Genomic DNA, 20,110 nt, shown 5'->3' with positions numbered 1-20,110 from the left:
AGAAATGAGATGCTTATTTAGATGACTATCTAAGGATGAGATGAACTATGCAGCAATGAAGCAAATCTAGGAGAGTAGTGCGGACTTGGGAATCAATCTTTTAGCCACTTAAGTACAAAAAATAGCTCATGCTGGAGAAATATTTTCTCTGTAGATTTCCATGCTGAATAAAATACACTGCTTAAACAAGTGCTTCATCAAAATGGGTTTCTGACAAATTCTTTTTTTCAGAATCCTCTCTTGATTGTAAGATTCAGATTTAGTTTCATTATCAAATACTTAGATCACACTTCAGTGTTAGGTGTAAGAGAAGAATCTCAGAAAAAGGAACAGCTGAATGGTAAGCAGCTAGATTTATCATTCTTTATCCACCCCTCTGTTCAAGGTAAAAAATTGTCTATGAGGACATATACCATCATTAGAGAGGGAACATCTCCAGAAAATTTAAAAAAAGACGCCAGCACATATTTCCCTTGTTATAAGGTAAAACTTAAAAATGACAGAAATTTTTACTGCAATGCAGCAATATTTCTTTTCATTCCAGTAGCTCCACGCATCTGCTGTCTTGCTTATATAACAACTTAACATCCTGAAATCAGAGCTCTTACTCTTATTCTGTGTTTTGCCCCTACACTGAAGTGCTCTGCCTAGAAATGAAAAGAATTTTAATTAATTTTAATTATAATTACAAAATGTTTTAATTAATGGTATGATTCTGATACATGCTATATGTTATCAACTCCCACTCAAGTCAATGATATGCATTTAACAGCTTCATGTCACTGTACTATGTACTCAAAAATAACAAATAGATCACTGATGTTCCAACTAAAGAGGAAACAAAAGGCTGTGCTCCTTCGCTCTTTGAAACTTCATTATTATGAATGCAGAACTGTGAACTGATAGACTGTTTTTTTCATATAAATTATTAGAAATGCAAAATATATTCACTAATTCTCCATATATATCTCAACATTCTAAAAAGCATTACTTTCATCACAGTTTACACCCTTTTCAAATTCTTTTTCTACTGATTTTGGAACTTTCTCTATACTGTTGTTTATGGAAATAAAGAGTAATTATGCTTCAAAAGCATCTGCATTTTGGTCCGATCAGACAACAAGCAAAATCATATTACTATTGTAACTGATCACAGCTAGGAAAATCTACTTATTTAATAGTAAATTCACAAAGACCTTACTTCAAAGGAATTGGTTGAAGTAAACTGAATGACTACATTAGTTTCCACTTCTTTTAGTTAATTTCACTTTAGGAAACACTGGCTAACAAAGCAGAACAAATAGGTACAGCTGATGATATTATTTGTGATGTTCACTTAGGACAGGAATTTCTCTGTTCACATTTCCAGTTCTGTGGCACTGGCTACATACATGGTTCTCTCCTTTTTCAAAATCAGAATAGTCATTATCTTTTAATTGACTTTGTGTATGTGCATAAAAGTTAAACGACTTACCATTTGTAGAGTGCTACCCTAAGTGCTTAGTACCATTAACTGGCTTTAATTTCAGTTTCGTGTGAAACTCAGTAAATCTTGTACTACATCTCAGGAGTTCCTTGCATTATAAAAAACAACAAAAAAATTATCCCTGTTACATAATAAAAAAAAGACAGGCAACTTCAGGACTACAGCTGAAATTAACCCAATGATACAGCTGATAAAAGCGTTCAGCCCTTTTCAAATATATATATATATACACACTTTAAGAACAGATTTTACCTGCCTGAATGATTATCATAGATTTATTTTAAAAACTTTGATTGAATTGTTATTTTGGAATAAGGAGGTGATTGGTGACAGCCAGCATGGCTTCACCAGGGGCAAGTCATGCCTGACAAATTTGGTGGCCTTCTACAAAGGGGTTACAGAGGCAGTGGATAAGGGAAGATCAACTGATGTCATGTACCTGGACTTGTGCAAAGCGTTTGACACTGTCCCACACGATATACTGGTCTCTAAATTGAAGAGACATGGATTCGACAAATGGAAAATTCAGTGGATAAAGAACTGGCTGGACGGTCACACTCAAAGAGTTGCAGTCAACAGCTCAATGTCCAAGTGGAGAGCAGTGACGAGTGGCGTTCCTCAGGGGTCGGTACTGGGGCCTGTACTGTTCAACATCTTTGTCGGCGACATGGACGGTGGGGTCGAGTGCACCCTCAGCAAGTTTGCCGATGACACCAAGCTCTTTGGTGAGGTAGACACGCTGGAGGGGAGGGATGCCATCCAGAGGGACCTCGATAGGCTGCAGAGGTGGGCCCAAGCCAACCTCATGCAGTTCAACAAGGCCAAGAGCAAGGTCCTACATCTGGGTCGGGACAATCCCAAGCACAAATACAGGGTCAGTGGGGAATGGCAAGGAGCAGACTTGAGGAGAAGGACCTGGGGGTGCTGATTGACAAGAAGCTCAACATGAGCCAGCAATGTGCGATTGCAGCCCAGAAGGCCAACCGTATCCTGGGCTGAATCAAAAGAAGTGTGGCCAGCAGGTCAAAGGAGGTGATTCTGCCCCTCTACTCCACTCTCGTGAGACCCTACCTGGAGTACTGCATCCAGCTCTGGAGTGACCTGCTGGAGCATGTCCAGAGGAGAGCCACGAGGATGATCCGAGGGCTGGAGCACCTCTCCTATGAGGTGACGCTGAAAGAGTTGGGGCTGTTCAGCCTGGAGAAGAGAAGGCTCCCGGGAGATCTTATTGCGGCCTTCCAGTACTTAGGTACTACAGGAGGGGGGGCCTACAGGAGAGCTGGGGAAGGACATTTTACTCGGGCATGTAGCGATAGGATGAGGGGGAATGGCTTTAAACTGGAAGAGGGCCGGTTTAGATTAAACGTTAGGAAGTTTTTCACTGTGAGGGTGGTAAGGCACTGGCACAGGTTGCCCAGAGAGGTTGTTGAGGCCCCATCCCTGGAGGTGTTCAAGGCCAGGCTGGATGTGGCCTTGGGCAACCTGGTCTAGTGGGAAGTGTCCCTGTCTATGGCAGGGGGGTTGGAACTTGATGATCTTCAAGGTCCTTTCCAACTCTAAACCATTCTATGATTCCATGATTCTGTTATCAAGATTTAGACCTGTCTAGATGCCTTTGAAAATGCATCTTTGGATTTTTGCTTGCCAAATGAAATACCTAAAATATTGGTGAAATTTTGGCCTTAAGTAAACTGCTGAGCAGAATCTAAGCACACGCTTAAGTTAATTCCTCATAAACACTCTTGCCAGCTAATCTGTTGGCAAGAATGTTTTGCCAAAAGGGAAAAAATAAAAGCAAATTTCTATTTCTTCATTTCATTAGAAATCTGATTGAAAAAGCTGCATTGATTTAAACAAGAAACAGAGCATGAATTTTATAAGTTACTTCATCCAATCCAAACAATTATGAGACCAAATTGCAAATATCAGGTTTTCCAAAAGAGCAACTCAGACACAAGCAATAGGCTGAAATATGTTGGCAAGTCTCATAACTTCAAACAGTCTAAAAACATGTGAACTGCGATATGGCCTTTCTAACTGGGCATGTACGCATCCCTCACCCACACAGCAGCACGCATCTAACCATGCTATATCAATTTCAGTCAAAAAATATCCTGGTGACACAGCAAAATATCTACCACATTTTCAGCCACACCAGTAAATTGCCCCATTTGGAAGTCGGCATCGAGCCCAGCTCTCCAAGTCCAGAAAAACATTCTACACACCTGACCAACTTTTCCCCAAGTATTTCCTTTCACACAGAAAACAGAAAAATATTTGAAGACCATATAGTTTTCTGCAAAAAGCTGATCATATTCTATGTAAAAGACTCTCTAGTATTGCAGTGTTATTCGTACAGCTGCAGCGCAGGGGTAAGAAATTCAAATAGAGGTAAGACATAATATCTTTAGCCCCATGTGCTCAATTTTAGTCCTGCTGGTGTTGTCACAAATACTAACAGGAGCCTTCTGAGTTCTGCCTTCATTTACATTTACTAGATAACTTTCTTCTGCTCTGAAGAGACAAACCCATTGAATTCAAAGACAAACTGAATCACGTTTACAAGTGGTCAGGTAAAGTTTAGGGGCAGTTTTTAGGTTGCTTTTTCCTTGACTCAGTCCTGCAGCGTCTAATCATTAGCTAGACAGCTGTGCTATGTGATTAATTTATTTAGGTGTTACTCTGATGCACAAATGTATATACTGAAAAGGACTACAGTATTGCTTTGCAGTAAGTAATAACCATGTTCCAGTAAGTGATTCAGTCCTGGAGTGTTTAGAAATGCAATCTTATGTAGCTTAATTAAAATGAAGTGCCCCTTTCAAGATATTTGCTCTAGGTTTGACTGAAAAAGTCCACTATGTGCTACTGGAGTTGGAAAAAATGTTAAAGTAGTTTCTGCAAAGACTTGTTTTGATAAACATGAGTTCGAGAATAAAGCTATTTTGGGACATTGCTATGTCTGCAGCAAGACAACAATTTACTGAATGGAAAGTGTTGCACAGCAAGAGAGAATGGAAAGAAAACTCTTCACTAGCCAAAGCTGAAAGAAAACAAATTCTAACAAATGTTGTTCACTTGTCTGGAGACATGATTTTAACCATTGACTTAGCTCTGTAGCACAGAAACTCAATGATTAGAAAATACTAGCAACCCGACCTGGAATATTTCCACTCCTTCACCAATGGTTTCCTTACTCTTTATTTCTAGGGAAAACTGAAAACAACAGGCAGAATGGACAGAATGGGATCCAAAGCTTTTTGAGTTCAGTGGGAGTCTATTCACTGACTGTTGTGGACACCAGCTCATATCCCAGACTGGTAATACATAGAGGTACCTGTGCTCACGGTGGGTCAGCAGTGACAAAAGCCGTGTCACTCCCATGAGAGTGTCACGGGTTGGGGGAAACAAAGTTAGCACAAGTAAGTCTGTATTCTATTAAACCACCATCCACATCACAACGTAAAATCGACTCCCCTAATTATGATTACTGATTGAATAGGCATTCCCACCACCTGATAGATCGGGACTGAAAAGGGAGAGAAGCGAGATTGTCAGTAATTAGCTCTGTGGATAGCAGTGGACCTGAGCCTCAGAAGCAGTACACTGCTTCTCAACCTTTGGGCTGCGCTCATTGGCCATTTTTTTCTCATTAGTTAAGTATGACGGAAGACCCCATATTTGAAGGAATATATAATTTGAAGAGTATGTTTGGAGAAATGCTGGTCAGAAGATATGCTAACAGACCGGTATTCATTCAGTCAACACGTCAGTCTGCTCTGGCACGGTCCCTAGCACTAGTTTATCCTCCTCTCTTTCAGTCACTTAGTCACACACAAGCTTGCACTTGAAAAGAAAAAGGCAAGAAAAGATAGTGACTGAAAAATTCATCTAAAGAATCTTATCCCACAGTTTATACTTATAGGCCCAAATTCAAGTCATCCCTACTATCTGAAAGTATCTGGAAACCCACTGCCTCAAAAGCACAGCTGTTGGCTACTGTGCAAAGGCTGTTCTCCAGCTCTGCTTGAGTTTCAGACTTCTCCTTCTGTAAAAAAAAAATCTATTGGCTCTGGCAGAGCTGAGAGGAAGGAGCCATGATCCCCTGCTTCCTTCAGGTCATAGTGTTTCTTCACAGGAGAGAGACAACAGTCTCTTGACTTTCCAGTGCACTAGAGCTACATTTCAGCTTAGCTCTTCCACGGGGCCTCTGACTTCAAGAAAGGAGTGATCCTAGGGGATAGGATCATTGACTCGATTTTATAACTACTTTCAATTCTTGCATTGATTCATATGATTTGTCTTATACATAACAAAGATTTGTGAGCATTAAAGGAGTCTAGACTGCTCTTTTTCTTCTCGACAAAACGTAATATTTTCATTATCTGGCCCAGCCATACGTGGACTTTAGTCCCGCACTGCACTAAGCATCTGCTTTAGTGCAGCAGAGCAATGGTTCCAAGAGGCGTCTCCTGGCACATTCACAGACACTGTCATAAGTCGTTGCTCTTGAGAAGCAGAGAGGAACTCTTTCCCTCAAAATAATTCAGAGGAGAAGCTGAAGGATGTATCTGTTCTTCCTACTTATGGAAAAGGGCAAGTCTGGGAAAAATGTACAGCATTAGTCAGGGAACAGACCAAGTGAGATGAAAATTGTACAGATTAAAAGGAAACCAATTAATGAGATTAATAGGACAGTAAATTAGTAATTTGATAAATATCAAGCAATTACCGTTGAGGTCTTACGGAGACTGAGCCGGTCAGATCGAGCTCTGAAATACGCTTCGTCAAAGGATGTATGACTCCCCTTAAGCTTCTCTGACAGGTTCCGATATAACCGCTTCGCAGCATTTGGAGAGGATGGCATGCTGTTCTTTTTAGTCTGGAGGAGACTCAAGTTATGCATTTGCTGTGTCATTTTCAGCTAGTAGTTTCTAGAAGAAAAACAACAGATGCTTAACAAGGTTTTGCTACACTAACATCATTGATCAGCACTGTATCATTGAAACACACATTGCAAGACTTCTATGGCAAAAATCACTTTCTCACACACAGTTTTTTAACACTCAAAAGCATGTTTGGGGGCTTTTTCAATGGCAAATTGCTCTTTATGGAATTATTCCCATGGATATCTATGGGGAGGGAGAATTAAGGATGGAAAAATAAACCAGACCACTTCAGAACTATTTGCTAATTTGTATAAGACCGGGTTTCATTTAATAAGGGAAAGGGCCTTTTGACAGAGGGAGTTCTAGTACTGCAGATATCAGAAAAAATGACACCCAAATGTAAATGTTACTACACAATTTGGATAACGTACATAATCTGTGTTTTGTCAGTACAATGGTTTCTTAAAACTGAAACAATTGAGAGGAAAAAATCGAACTGATTACAGAATGCAATGTAGGACTGAATTTAACTGGTCAAGTGACTTAAATTTGACACAAGCACAACTGTGGCAGGACATGTGCTTTATTTCCCATATTATTTCCCATATCTGCTAGTAAACTGCATGCTCCAGAAGCATGCGACGTTTTCAGTCGGGTGGGTGGATTCTCTTTCTCTAGAGACTCAAAGCAGTATTTCTCACTCAGGCAGCACAGCTGGATTCAAAATAGTTTTTTCATCTCTGAACACATCACAAGCTATTACAGAAATAATGCATGAACTTCCATTTAATTTGCATCAAATGCTGATATGTTATCATCCAAATGAATGTCAATTGCTACAGAGAATGTGTTTTTTTGTTAGAGTTTTGAGGAGCATTTGGCAGGGAGGGAACCTGCTCTGTGACCAAGACTCCTAAGGCATTATGTTTTAGCAAAAAACAGCTGAAACAGAGAAAATCGATTTAGGCTCTGTTGTCAGTGTAACGAGGCATATGTGCATTTTTAGTTTAAACTACCTATGGCCAACAAGTGCCCAGATTATTGCAAACAAAGACTTTACACTTTAGGTTTTACAGTTAAAATAATCTGTGATTCTAACTGTTGCTGTTTACAGTTTCATACTGAGGAGTTTCTTCCCTCGGTTAGTGGACAGATACTGGTTTTGTCTATATATTGTATAACTTTTATCCTGCTGTGCGTTTGCTCTGTCCATTTAGACTACCAACTCTTCCGAGAGGGACTGCCTCCTCTCTCTAAGACTGCCCAGCCTAATAGGATTTCCATATTATCTCATAATTAAACAATACTTTTTATGCTGTAGGATTACAGACTCTTTCCATATTAGGAGAAATTGAATTAATATTTATCTTTCTGGAAATACTTTATGTGAGAATAGTTTTGCCTTTCTGAAGGGAAACTAAGAATCTGATTTGACTCAGCTGCAAGCACAGGAAACTATCCCCAGGGCTGTCTCTAAGTGAAAAGGTGACGAAAATGCACAATTTCTTCACATTTCCGTTTTTCCTGCCAAGAGTGTGTACACATTTATAAGACAGAATGTCTCTCTAGAACACCTCACAGTCGTGATAGTAAATCTGGCCACCCTTTCAGACTGCCTTTTCCTGGAAATAAGCTTTAGATTCTTTGTACTATGATACAAATCCTGTAACTTTCTGTTCTTGTGGCTTCAGCCTGCATCTAAGCAAACGAGACTGCAGGAGCAGACTCCGATATCTATTTACGGTCATAGAAGCATTCTTTACTAAACACTCGCCCTGCTGTTGAGGCATGAATTGGTCCCTAAGATTAAAGACACCACCCAGGTTCATACCCTGTATACGTTTTCCTTTTTCATTTGTAAAGTGTGGTGAAGCAGACATCCTGAGCACAAAAGTATCTGCTTACAAGTAATCTCACATGTGCTCCGAGCTCGTGGGGTATTGAAGAGAGACCGCGTCTCTGAATGAAGAGAGACAGAGTCAACATAATTGTCACATGATGAGAAGATTTTGTTGAATTAAAACAACAGTGTGTGCAATCAGGAGGAGGGAATTATGTGAGCTGTGTGCCTGAAACTAATGTACAGGAGTGGATATGATAAGAAACGAGCTCTGGGACTCAGGGAGCAGCAATACGACAATGATTTTGGACTGCTTTTCTCTGAGATTATGGAATGAAGGTAAACTGAGGCTCACACAAACAATTCATCCCACCTTTTAATTATTACATGCGTTTCAGCAGTGCCTACAAGGACTTACTGAAATCCCCATCTTTTCAAATGAAGCATTTTGTTCTCTGCCCTAAACAGCAAACTTGCATAGAATAGATAGAAAAGCTGAGTGGAAACCAAGGAACACAGCACAGTATGTTTAATCAAAGTCTCTGTCACGCGAAGTTAATTGTTAATGTCAAACTGGAGTATAACAGTAAAATTATGATCACCAATGCCAGAATTATTTGGAACCTTGTGCTGGAATCAGTGTAGGTTAGGCTTTACTGTATGGAGTTGCTGGTAAGTGTTGAGTTTTAATATTGGACAGACTTAGAATACAACCTTTTGTTTTACAGATCCATCTGTGGAACCATTTGGGAGTATAAACATGAAATAAAGTTCTTTTTAAGATGGTCAAAAGATTTCATTCACATCTGTCTCTGTTTAGCATAGCTTCAATAGTTATTTTCAGATATTTATTAAAAATAAGCTTAAGAAATGCCAATTACTCATCTTCCACTGTTGGATGTTATTAGTCTTTTAAAGAAACTCAGAGATTTACCAAATATAATAATAATTAAATTCTCAGTTATTTAGAGTAACACTTTCACAGTTTTTATTAGTATATCAAGCTACAGATTATCCCACATAAATTTCTCCGCTTACCTCCATATTCAAAAATTCCTTCCTTTCATCAATAAAGTATGGGTGAAGAATCAGTCCCAAATTGTGGATAAAAACAGGCCAATAAATATCATAGGCGTATTTGTAAAGGAAGTTTCAATTTCCCCAAATAATTTGATTCCAAGAGTGCAGTCATTGAATACCAGCTACCACACAGTCAGTAGTAAACTCATGAGAGAGAACAATTTGCATTTACCACACAAGCCCAAACATCATCAAGATGAGGACAAAAACCAAAGAGCAGACTCATCCAATACTTAATTCAAAGGTAGCTCAGCATACTCCACTGTGTTTGCTTCAGGATTATTTTTTATTTTTAATTTTTTTTTAATCAAGAACAACAGGCTCAGCACCTCTGCATGGAGGAGAAACTCCAAGCTTCATTAAGCCTGTGGAAACTTGTCGAGAAGCTGTGTATACATTTAGCAAGTTTACATTAAATAAATTAGGAAGTCCTACTTAGTAGGACTTCTCATACCTATTGAGGTATTACTGAAACCAAACAAGAATGCCTGTTATTAAAGCTACCAAACAAGAATGCCTGTTGTTAAAGCTAACATTGGTTATCAGTCCTCCCTCAGCTGATAAAGTCCTCCTTCCACCTCACTAGACCAAACTACCTGCTTGTTGATTTCAAGTCCCGAAGTTACCTGCAGAGAGGACAGTCATTGAAGAAAACTTGATCTTGCTTGGAGATTTTTGGTGTTGATGTGAAGACGCATTTATTTTTATTTAAAGTCACGCTACTAGAAGCTGTAGTGCTTCTAGTTCATAGAACCAGTATTGTGACAATACTCTTGAGGTTTAAAACAATTACTAAAAAAGGAAAGTTGCCAGCCTGACTCCTAAAAAACCCAGTCTCTTCTCCAGCCTTCACTAATGCAGGAAGTGTATTTGTATACATCTCCTTAAACTCAGTTGCCCAGATGTCTTTCACAGAATGTCTTGAAAGTCATCAAATTCAGGCTTTCCTTGAGAAGTAGAGAAGTTATTTTCAGAATCCCAACGTTTTACAGAGAACAGCTTGATAGCAACATTTTCTTTTATGGGGAAATATTAGCCTGAGCAAGTAAAGGAGAAGCACACCTCAGTTTTTGAGGAAATCTGAGGGTTTGGTAGAGGTGTTCTTGTCACACATCTCCCAATACACGTTCAAAACTCAGGCAGTTTGCAGGTCGGTCCTATTTCAATATGTACAATGTAAAAAGAAACCAGGTTCTCTAAATACATTGCAGCACACTAAGACGCTGGTGCAGTCTCAGGACCAAAGCAAATTTAGGGATCATTGAGCTGCTAGCCTATGCCTGCAACCCAGAAAAGTCTAGCAGCAGTTTAACAGCAAGTCTACTCAGACCTGTTCGCCATGGTATGGGTTCCTGTTCACATTGACTTTATCTAAGCATAGTTTGACTCCAGCTATTACAATTCCTAGGGGTTGCGGAAGTCCTTCTCACCTTGATCTGGTCAATGAATCATTTTATACATTTTTCATTTATACATTCACAATAAAACAATAGTGTGTTACTAACCATCTAAACAATGACTTCTGAGGACAGTAACAATGGGGTGTCCATATTATGCATGGATGTTTTTTCAGTACACAGCCAGAGCGGATCCCCAAGACTAACATTAATGTAAGAAGAAGACACAATCTTTTATTATCTCATGAAAGTTTCTCTTAAGTCAAGAGCAGGTGAGTCTATAGAGAAGCTAAGTAAACACTGTAAAAATTGCAGCTATTCAACAATAAAACAGATGACATTTTTCTGTTCACACAGAATCGGTGCATCACAAATTACTTGAAACATATAAGCGTTTCCTGTATACTAACCATCAATATCCTGAAATAGTGCATGGAATAAATGCAGAACAATAAAGCGATAGTTGGAATAATATAATGCAGATGAACTGCATTTTTTACCAGTGTACTGAAACACTAAGGCGCAAACTGCTACCAAAGATTATCATACTTAACATGTTTTCTAGTCACATACAAGGTATGAAATGAAAAAGGGTAAAGGTATCTGCACATTCCAGAAAACTTTGTGGAAGTGTGATCTTATTAGGCTGTAGAAGTGACTCCTAGGGAAGCAATGGAAACGAGATCGGGCAAAATCATGGGTAAAATGTATAATAAGAAATAAGGAAAATAAAGGCAGCTCAATTCACGTGATTCTGTGATTGAAAACTTGTCAGTTTTTATTGGATGTTGGCATTTTATTTTTACAGACATGAACTATTTCGTAAGAGCAGTTTTAGGCTCCTTTTTTAAGTAATTTTTTTTTTTTTTTTTAAAGCGTGTCCTCACCTCATCGATCAGGTGAAACCCAGAAATGTGCATTGCCTTGATTGAAATAACAAATCTGCCAAATTAAATGCACTTAACCTGAGGATATCTCACTGTCACAACTAAAATTGTCACAGTAGGTCAAAAGACTAACAGTTTAGAAACAGGTGATGACCAGAACTGACCCATTTGAGATTTTCACTTATGGAAGCCTCTAGCACAGGTCAGAATGAAATGATAAGGACATTTCAATATGGTTCGGAGTAACCCCCTGTGATCCGACTCACTCGCATTCTCACAGCAAGTCGAGAACAACAAGCAGCGCGTTACAAGGTTTCTCAGTAAGAGGCAGAACTAGAGAGAATAACAGCAGGTCCCCTTATACCTAGTCATAATTGACAGTAGGTTGCATTTCCAAGAATTAAAAAACACAAAAGGAAAGTCTTATGGCAGCAGTTCCAATAACAATAACCTGAATCTCTGGGGAAACAGTTACTGCGCTACCCTGGAAATAGCCACCAAAGCAGGCTTGTTTGTGTTACTGTCGCCCTGTTATAGCATGTACCAAACCAGTGATCGAAGTCTTCCAACACACGTTTTACGCTGCACATACTGTAGCTTAATCTTTGTGATCGGATTTCTACTTGCACTTCTAAGCACTGAATTAACTGGTTTATTCCTCAACAGCAGGTTGCTTTAAAAGTCAAATTCAAATACAAATGAATGTAAGTTAGTCACCCTTATAAAAGCTTTTTTTTTTTTTTTAAGTGGCAAATACTGATGCAATATTCATGTCCTTTAAAAACATATTGCAGAGAGAGAGAAAAAAAATCTAAATCTAAACACTGTCTGTTGTATGTGGCACATACATGCTGCACTGCATAGACAGGTGCACTAGTAGGACAAAGCATAGCAGTAAAAGCATTAACTTCAGATTTTAGGAAAACACAACAGCCAAGAAACCACTCAACACTATACTTTTTCTTAAATATGTTTATGAAACAGCTTTATGGTGGAAACTAATAATTAAGAGTATATGCATTAAAGAGTTAAATGAGACTTACCAGCTTAGGCTATCCAAGGCAAAATGTGAACCAGTTGCTGGTAATTGTCCACTGTCTTCATTCAATGAATCACATTGGCTTTGCTGTCTCTGCTGGTTCAGCCTCTGGGCAGAATGAGTAAACCTCTTCCTTATACTGCATGAATGATCAGATATGAAAAAGCTTATTACTAGTAGTTACTGAAGTCCAAGATCACTGATAAGATCTCAGAGTAAAATAGCATTTAAAGCAAATAGTGTTGTATTTCAGGTAAAATATTTGCTGCCTTAAAGCTATACTAGTTACCTGTGCAGCTATAGGAATGACTAATGCATAAAGCTCCTGCCTCCGTAGTCAAAGATACCATGACTTCTGTATGCTTTTAGCTTGTATCCCTTCAAATTGATCAGTAGCACAGCGTGCAAGTAGAAAAAATAATTACTGCCAGAGTAAACAAAACTGCGATTGTAATTAATTTGCCATGAAGAATGAGCACAAAGACATTAATGCAGCCATCTTAAAGCAGTTAGTTTTATATTAAACCAATAAAAGGGAAAAAAAAAAAGAATCACAGTCCTATACTCAGTCCAGTAATGCATGTTGCATGTGATGTATTGTTTCTGCTTTCTTCAAGCAAGCTATCACTACAGCTGTCCACAATCATAGCAACAAAAGCAGCAACCATATCCATAGCTATGGGACATCTGCAAGATCATTTGAAAGCTCCCAGCCTGAACAGGTTATGCTTAAAAAAGATTATTAAATGAATAAGAGAAATGTATTTTATTGATGCCTAGGTTTCAGCTAAAACAGATCCTGTAATGTCTGCATTAAGGGCTTCCAAAATAGTAGGATGGCAACATTTGAAAATATAATAGGTTTTTTTACTATAGGTCAAAACCCACAAATGCTGGATCCCACAGAAACCCACAAAGATGTTACAAAGTCAGAATATAGAATAACCATATGCAGCCATAGAATTCTAAAAATAGCGCAGGCAATAAACAAAGATAAACAACAATCTAGAAAATCCTTATCCTTCCTGGACTGTCCACTGGGTTAAATTCATGTAACCAGAACACTTCTGTGTAACATCTGGCAATAGAAAAAAAAAGTTAAAACACACTAATTCCTAGGTGTGTCATAGCCAATGATCATTAATATCTACAGAAAAGGTAGTTTTTAAAGGGATACCAGAGCTACTGTTAGAATCTGCTGAAAAAAATTCACTGGCTTTATTCAGACATGATGCTTGATTTTTGGAAAATGTTGGAAACCTCCCAAAAGCTGGTGACCAGTCTGATTCTCCCACCCTTCAAAACTCAGCTAAGGGTGCTGGACCTCGTACCAAACAGTGTCCTTTTGCCAAAGTAGCTGAAGCTAAAGCCTAGTCCTGGCTCCGATATTTGTATGCATGGGACTTGAACTTATTCTATACTTTTTAAATCAATCTGGATACCGACCAAACCATTTCTTGACAAATTTTCTATATGCATGTATGCATGCATATATGTATGTGTGTGCGTACGTAAACATTCATATGTACATATTTCAAAAACATAACAAGAACATAAAATGTAACTACCTGCACATTTTGCTGCAGCAGAAAATTACAAAGTGCTATGACAACATGCTACACACAACATTCCTTCTCCTATACCATGAAAATCACAGGCTATACATGTATGGGATTCCGTCTTTTGTTCTGCTGCTTCTGAGGATCATTAGTCAGAAGGCTGCAGGACAGCTGACTGAGGCCACTGCTTCTTGCCAACAGGAGGAAGATTGGAAATCTTTTGAAAACCACCGAATAATTCTCTAACACTGGGATACTATCTAAAAAAAGCATGCTGAAAATCTGAAATATCTAAATTATGTAAAATTAAATGCAAGCACAAAAATTCCATTTTCAGTGCTGTGCTGAATAAGGACGATTCTTCTGAGTCAAAATCCCCAGTTAAGTTTTTTCGGTTTGTATAGACCCCATCTATGGAACTCACTTGTGAGGGAATTCTCAATTTCCAGCTGTTTTCAGAGGAAAAAGCTAAAGTGACTTTTCTGAAACTAGTAAATTCTTAAACATTTTTTAGCATTTCTCATTGCAGGTCAATACTCCCCCTTCTCTTCTTTGCTTTCTCCCTTCAGACATAAACCAACACTCAGTAAGGTAAAAAAAAGTAATCATAAATTTATCAAATGATAAACCCCATGAAATTAATTACTAAAAATGATGAATGAATGTGTGTAAATAAGTGTGAGAGGCACCTACATCTGGTTCTGGAAACGGAGAAGACAAAGACCTACAGAAAAGAAAAACTTGGGTTTACAATAAAACACGGGAAAGCAGATCAATTAGTCCGATCTTGTACAAAACCCTGCACGTTCCTAGCCTGTGATGATTCCATCAGACAGCTCAAAGATGTCAGCCATTTATTATTTCACTTGCCTATATTTCATGCTTATTAGTTGAACAGAACATTTTGTTTGCTGTACTCATACTACTTACTTAACCTATTGTGACAGATTTTCATTCCGTATTTGATCACTCTAAAAGTTTCTCTACCTGCAGTACACATCACAAGCTGATTCCACAAGCTGCTATTATGACTATTGCCAGAGCTGCACATTTTTATGAAGATGTATGTTTAGCAGTGCATTTTGCTTAAAGAGGCCACCCAAGTCTGATAAACTGATACATTTACCAAAACGTTTGCCCTGTATTGTTCTCAGCTTTATGTATAAAGATATTTTTAGCAGCCAAGCAGCACATTGTATTGGCCATTAATTCCATTTAGCAAATTGTTTGGGTTTTTTGTTTGTTTGTTTGGTTTGTTTGTTTGTTTTCCTTCTGGACACCGGTAACATTTCTGGGGTGAGGGAGGCTGTTCTCATGCTCACAAAGCTGTTCTGTGTAAAATCTCAGGGTAGTGGGGAGACATTAATTTTCATCTCGTCAATCAATAGGTGGCAGTATTCACCCAGTTCTTCAAAAGCCTGACGTGGTCCATGGAGCGGCAGCCACACACAGGTATTACATTGTCCCAAGTACACAATGTCCAACGCTTAATTGCAGATGGTATTTCAGTAGCAAGCGCGTCCTCCATGTACAGAAACTAACGTTCCTCTGGTTTATATTGAATTGTGTTTCAGGGCTACACACACACTGAGTTTGTGAAAAACGCTCGGTAGACCAGTAGTCTGGAAACCGGGTGGGAAGTTTGGAGCAAAGAAACTCACTCAAACATTTGGAATCTGAAAACTTCACATGAAGCCTGACTTTACTTCCTAATCAGTCAGTGGCAAAGCTTTCATCACCGTTAGAGAAAACTGTACTTTAGGTTGTTCATATTCCCCCTAAAAGAACAAAAAACTGTTCAAACACCAGATCTGATGTCCCACACACTGTCGCGGCCAGGGTTGGGCAATGTAGCCAGGCAGATCGGATACCTGGGAAAGGGATCTCCAGCTTCCCTTCCAAAGTAGCGTGGTTGGTCCAACTCTGCCTGGCATCTGCATGCTCTCTCATTTTAGAAATCCATGACTAGAAAGGTGGCTGAAGGGACTCTGCTCCTTGAAACAAGATATTGGGGTGGTTTTTTCATACAGCTAAAGGTATACAGTGGGAAAGGTAAAAAAAAAAAAAACAAAAACAAAAAAAAACCAACAGAAAAACAGAAAAAGCCAAGCAAGCCTATAAAAGTGTATCTTTCGTTGTCCCCACATTGATTCTTTCTTGCAAACTTTTACACATATAAGCTACTGTAGTAAATTCCAACTCTGGTTTTGGCAATTTCTGCCTCTCTGGCTCCTTGTTTACCTATCATCTTTCACACATACCCTTGTGCCAATTTGTTAATTCTCTGTCCTATTCCCTGGTTTCTTATGTTTCCTCAAGGATATTGATCTGAGTCTTACTGTTTCACTAGTTCCTTTAGACAGTTTTCTTGATTCAAATCCATAGCAAATAACCTATTATCCACAGAGACACAGAAGTATTCAGTATATTCATAAAAAAGACAAATATTTCCCAGTTCATCAGTCATAGACGTGACCAAACTCAAGAAATTCTGAAATTGTGAGTGAAGAAAAAATAATTGTGTTTGGACTAAGTTTAGAAAATTTCCCAATGAAATAATTTCCCCAAGTGTTTTGAAATATATGAGACACCCGTGATGCAAACGACTAAAAGAAACTGAGCTTGGCAGCCCCAGCTCCTCCAGGCTTCCTGCCTTAGCCGTGGTTCCTAAACTACAGTCCTCTCGGCACAACCTGGATTTCAACACACCCAGGCTCTGCTGCAAGGCCGAAACTGGCTGATGTGCCAGTGCCTTGCAGACTCCCACTGCCACAGGAAGGGATGCGGAGGCCAGGAGGTCTCCGGCTTTGTGGCAGCCTGTATGGCAGCAGTGCCTCGGAGCTCCGGACCCCGGCTGCTTATATTTCAGAGTATGGTTTTAGATGAACTAGCAGGGAACCAGAACTGTTTGGTCTGAATTCTTTAAAAGACGGCACGGGTTTTGTACAGTTTGTTTTTGACAAAGTGGCATTTTTCTCCCCCCTAATCTTTTTAATTGGAAAATTCTCGAGAATAATAATCCCTGGCTGCAGTGGAATAGAATCAGGACCGGAGTGTTTGAGCCACAAAACACTACTTAGTCATTTGGGATGATCTGGAGTGTAAGTTAAGGTAACCAGAAATACCTTAGTATAAGAAGTTCATCAGATCCTTAAAGCCATTACTGTTTGAAACAAGGAATCAAAGAGCAGCTGCTGTTGCCCTAAGTGATCCACATACATATCAGGAGGAGCTCATCAATATTGCTTGGCGGAAATGCTGCCCTATTGCAAAAACAATGGAGAGCAGAATGCTCTTTGCTAATGCTTCCTGCAATTGTTCTCCATATTAGGAAAAAACCTAAACTTGTGCAAACACATCCATCTTCAGAAACCTTATAAAAGTACATACAGGCCATTAGACATATCTGAAGATATTGCTGTTCCTCAGAAACAAATTACCCAGCTGAACATCATAGAAATAATGAAGTTGTCAGCAACAACAGCGCAACTGTGTTGTTTTGTCAGTCTCGTGTTGATTATGCTATCTAGTCAGACTCTCCATATAGAGATAATTTATGCCACGTATTGTTTGGCCATGACTACTCCCAGCTGCACTGCATTTAATCCAAGTTGCAGCAGAACATTTTACTAACAGAAATTAACAAGCTTTTCATAGCTGGCAATTTCTAGATTAGGAAAGAATAAAGGAAAAATAGGATTTACCAAAATTGAGCATGGAACAAAGCTGAACAGAGGCAGACATGCATGATTCCAGAGAAGCACGTGTTTGGTTTTGTTTTTTTCTTTTAAACTATATCTCTAAAGCCATGCTGTCTTCAAAGAACAGAACGATTTTTAGGGTTGTGACATAGTCATTAAAAAGGCCAAAAGGAACTTATATAGGTAGGTGCCATTGCAACTTTTGTATGATTACAGTAATTAGCAATGTACTTACTAATATAAGGCCTATTTCTGAAGGTGAATCTCCTTTTTCTTCAAAACTTGATGTATAAGAGCATCTTTTATAAAGCACTAAACAAGTGTCATTATTTTTTATACTGAGTAAAGAAACAACTTTGATAACGAAAGAACAACTTCCTACTATTCTGTGATCCCCAAGCAGTGTTTATTTCACTAAACAGATATTCCTTAAAAAGCAGCTTGTTTGCCCTGATAAAAGCAGAAATCTGTTTAAGGGCAATGATTTCTCTTTAACAAATATTTTATGGTGATTAAAATCAGGCATTTCAGAGCTCAGAGGGTTGTGGTTAGGGGCGCAGAGTCTAGTTGGAGGTCAGTGGCGAGTGGTGGTCCCCAGGGGTCAGTACTGGGTCCAGTCCTGTTCAATATAGTCATCAACGACTTGGATAAGGGGATAGAGTGCACCCTCAGCAAGTTTGCTGATGATACAAAGCTGGAAGGGGTGGCTGACACACCAGAAGGCTGTGCTGCCATACAGAGAGACCTGGACAGGCTGGAGAGTTGGGCAGAGAGGAATCTTATGAAATTCAATAAGGGCAAGTGTAGGGTGCTGCACCTGGGGAGGAATAACCCCATGCAGCAGTACAGGTTGGGGGCTGACCTGCTGGAAAGCAGCTCTGTAGAAAGAGACCTGGGAGTCCTGGTGGACAACAGGATGACCATGAGCCAGCAATGTGCCCTTGTGGCCAAGAAGGCCAATGGCATCCTGGGGTGCATCAAGAAGAGTGTGGCCAGCAGGTCGAGGGAGGTCATCCTCCCCCTCTACTCTGCCTTGGTGAGGCCGCACCTGGAGTTCTGTGTCCAGTTCTGGGCTCCCCAGTTCAAGAAGGACAGGGAACTGCTGGAGAGGGTGCAGCATAGGGCTACCAAGATGATTAGGGGACTGGAACACCTCTCTTATGAAGAAAGACTGAGGGAATTGGGTCTCTTTAGTCTGGAAAAAAGACGGTTGAGGGGGGACCTGATCCATGCTTATAAATACTTAAAGGGTGGGTGCCAGGAGGATGGGGCCAGGCTCTTTTCGGTGGTGCCCAGTGACAGGACAAGAGGTAACGGGCACAAACTTGAGTATAGGAAGTTCCACCTAAACATGAGGAGGAACTTCTTTACCTTCAGGATGGTAGAGCACTGGAACAGGCTGCCCAGGGAGGTGGTGGAGTCTCCATCTCTGGACACATTCAAAACCTGCCTGGACGCATTCCTGTGCAACCTGCTCTAAGGTGTCCCTGCTCTGGCAGGGGGGTTGGACTAGATGATCTCCAGAGGTCCCTTCCAACCCTATGATTCTATGATTTCAAAAAACAAGAATAAAGTACCGTTTCAGAAAAAAATTGTACTGAGGACAAGGAGTAGGGGTGGGGGCGGGACTATTTTCAAAGGCCAACATTCACCTCCGGAGAATAATTTTTACAGATCATCATAGAGACAGACTATTCTAGATAACAACAATTCAAACCAGGAGCCTACTAGTCTGCATTATCAGAGAAAGAACCACAAGATCTGTCTCACTGTCTCAGCTTTTGTGAATAGCCCCATGGGTCATCTCTAATAAAGAAACATCACACTTCCTGGCTATGATAGTTTTACACAAGCTGGAATTCATACTGCAATCATTTAGTCTGATGTGACTGTTCATTTACATTTTAGTTAAAATGAAAATAACTCTGAGGAGTTCCAAACCAGCATCTCATAGGAGCAATACAAAAACCTAAACAGAATAGAAGTGATTGTCATGAAGTAACTCCAGGCTTTCCAGTGCAATTCTATTTCACATTGAGCTAAAAATCACATTTAAACATTCATTTTTGCTGAGCATTTTTGATAGCTTTCAAATCATGAAGATCCAAGGTTTAGTACACAGGCAATGTACACAGACATAAAAGAGTTTTCGTTAAAGCCTTTTAATAATTTACAGAGACAAGGACATACGATTACGTGTACGTTACAAGGGGTATGAGGCACAGCAAAATC

At 39.5% G+C, this 20,110-nt stretch overlaps 1 protein-coding gene across 1 annotated transcript in view; it reads right to left on the bottom strand.

Annotated features, from left to right (window-relative positions):
- The window catches only part of ANKFN1 (ankyrin repeat and fibronectin type III domain containing 1), a gene marked incomplete at both ends in the record, with an annotated part of 62,978 nt that extends 56,574 nt beyond the window's left edge, over positions 1-6,404 (bottom strand). Inside the window, one exon of the mRNA XM_082492248.1 lies at positions 6,219-6,404. Coding sequence (XP_082348374.1) covers positions 6,219-6,404 — 186 coding nt within the window. The remainder of the gene's footprint in view (positions 1-6,218) is intronic.
- Positions 6,405-20,110: the final 13,706 nt, after the last annotated feature.

The sequence above is a fragment of the Vanellus vanellus genome (assembly GCF_965231255.1).
Source record: "Vanellus vanellus genome assembly, chromosome: 17".
NCBI lineage: Eukaryota > Metazoa > Chordata > Aves > Charadriiformes > Charadriidae > Vanellus > Vanellus vanellus.
The sequence above is the reverse complement of the archived record's forward strand: the minus strand, read 5'-3'. Positions and strand labels throughout refer to the sequence as shown.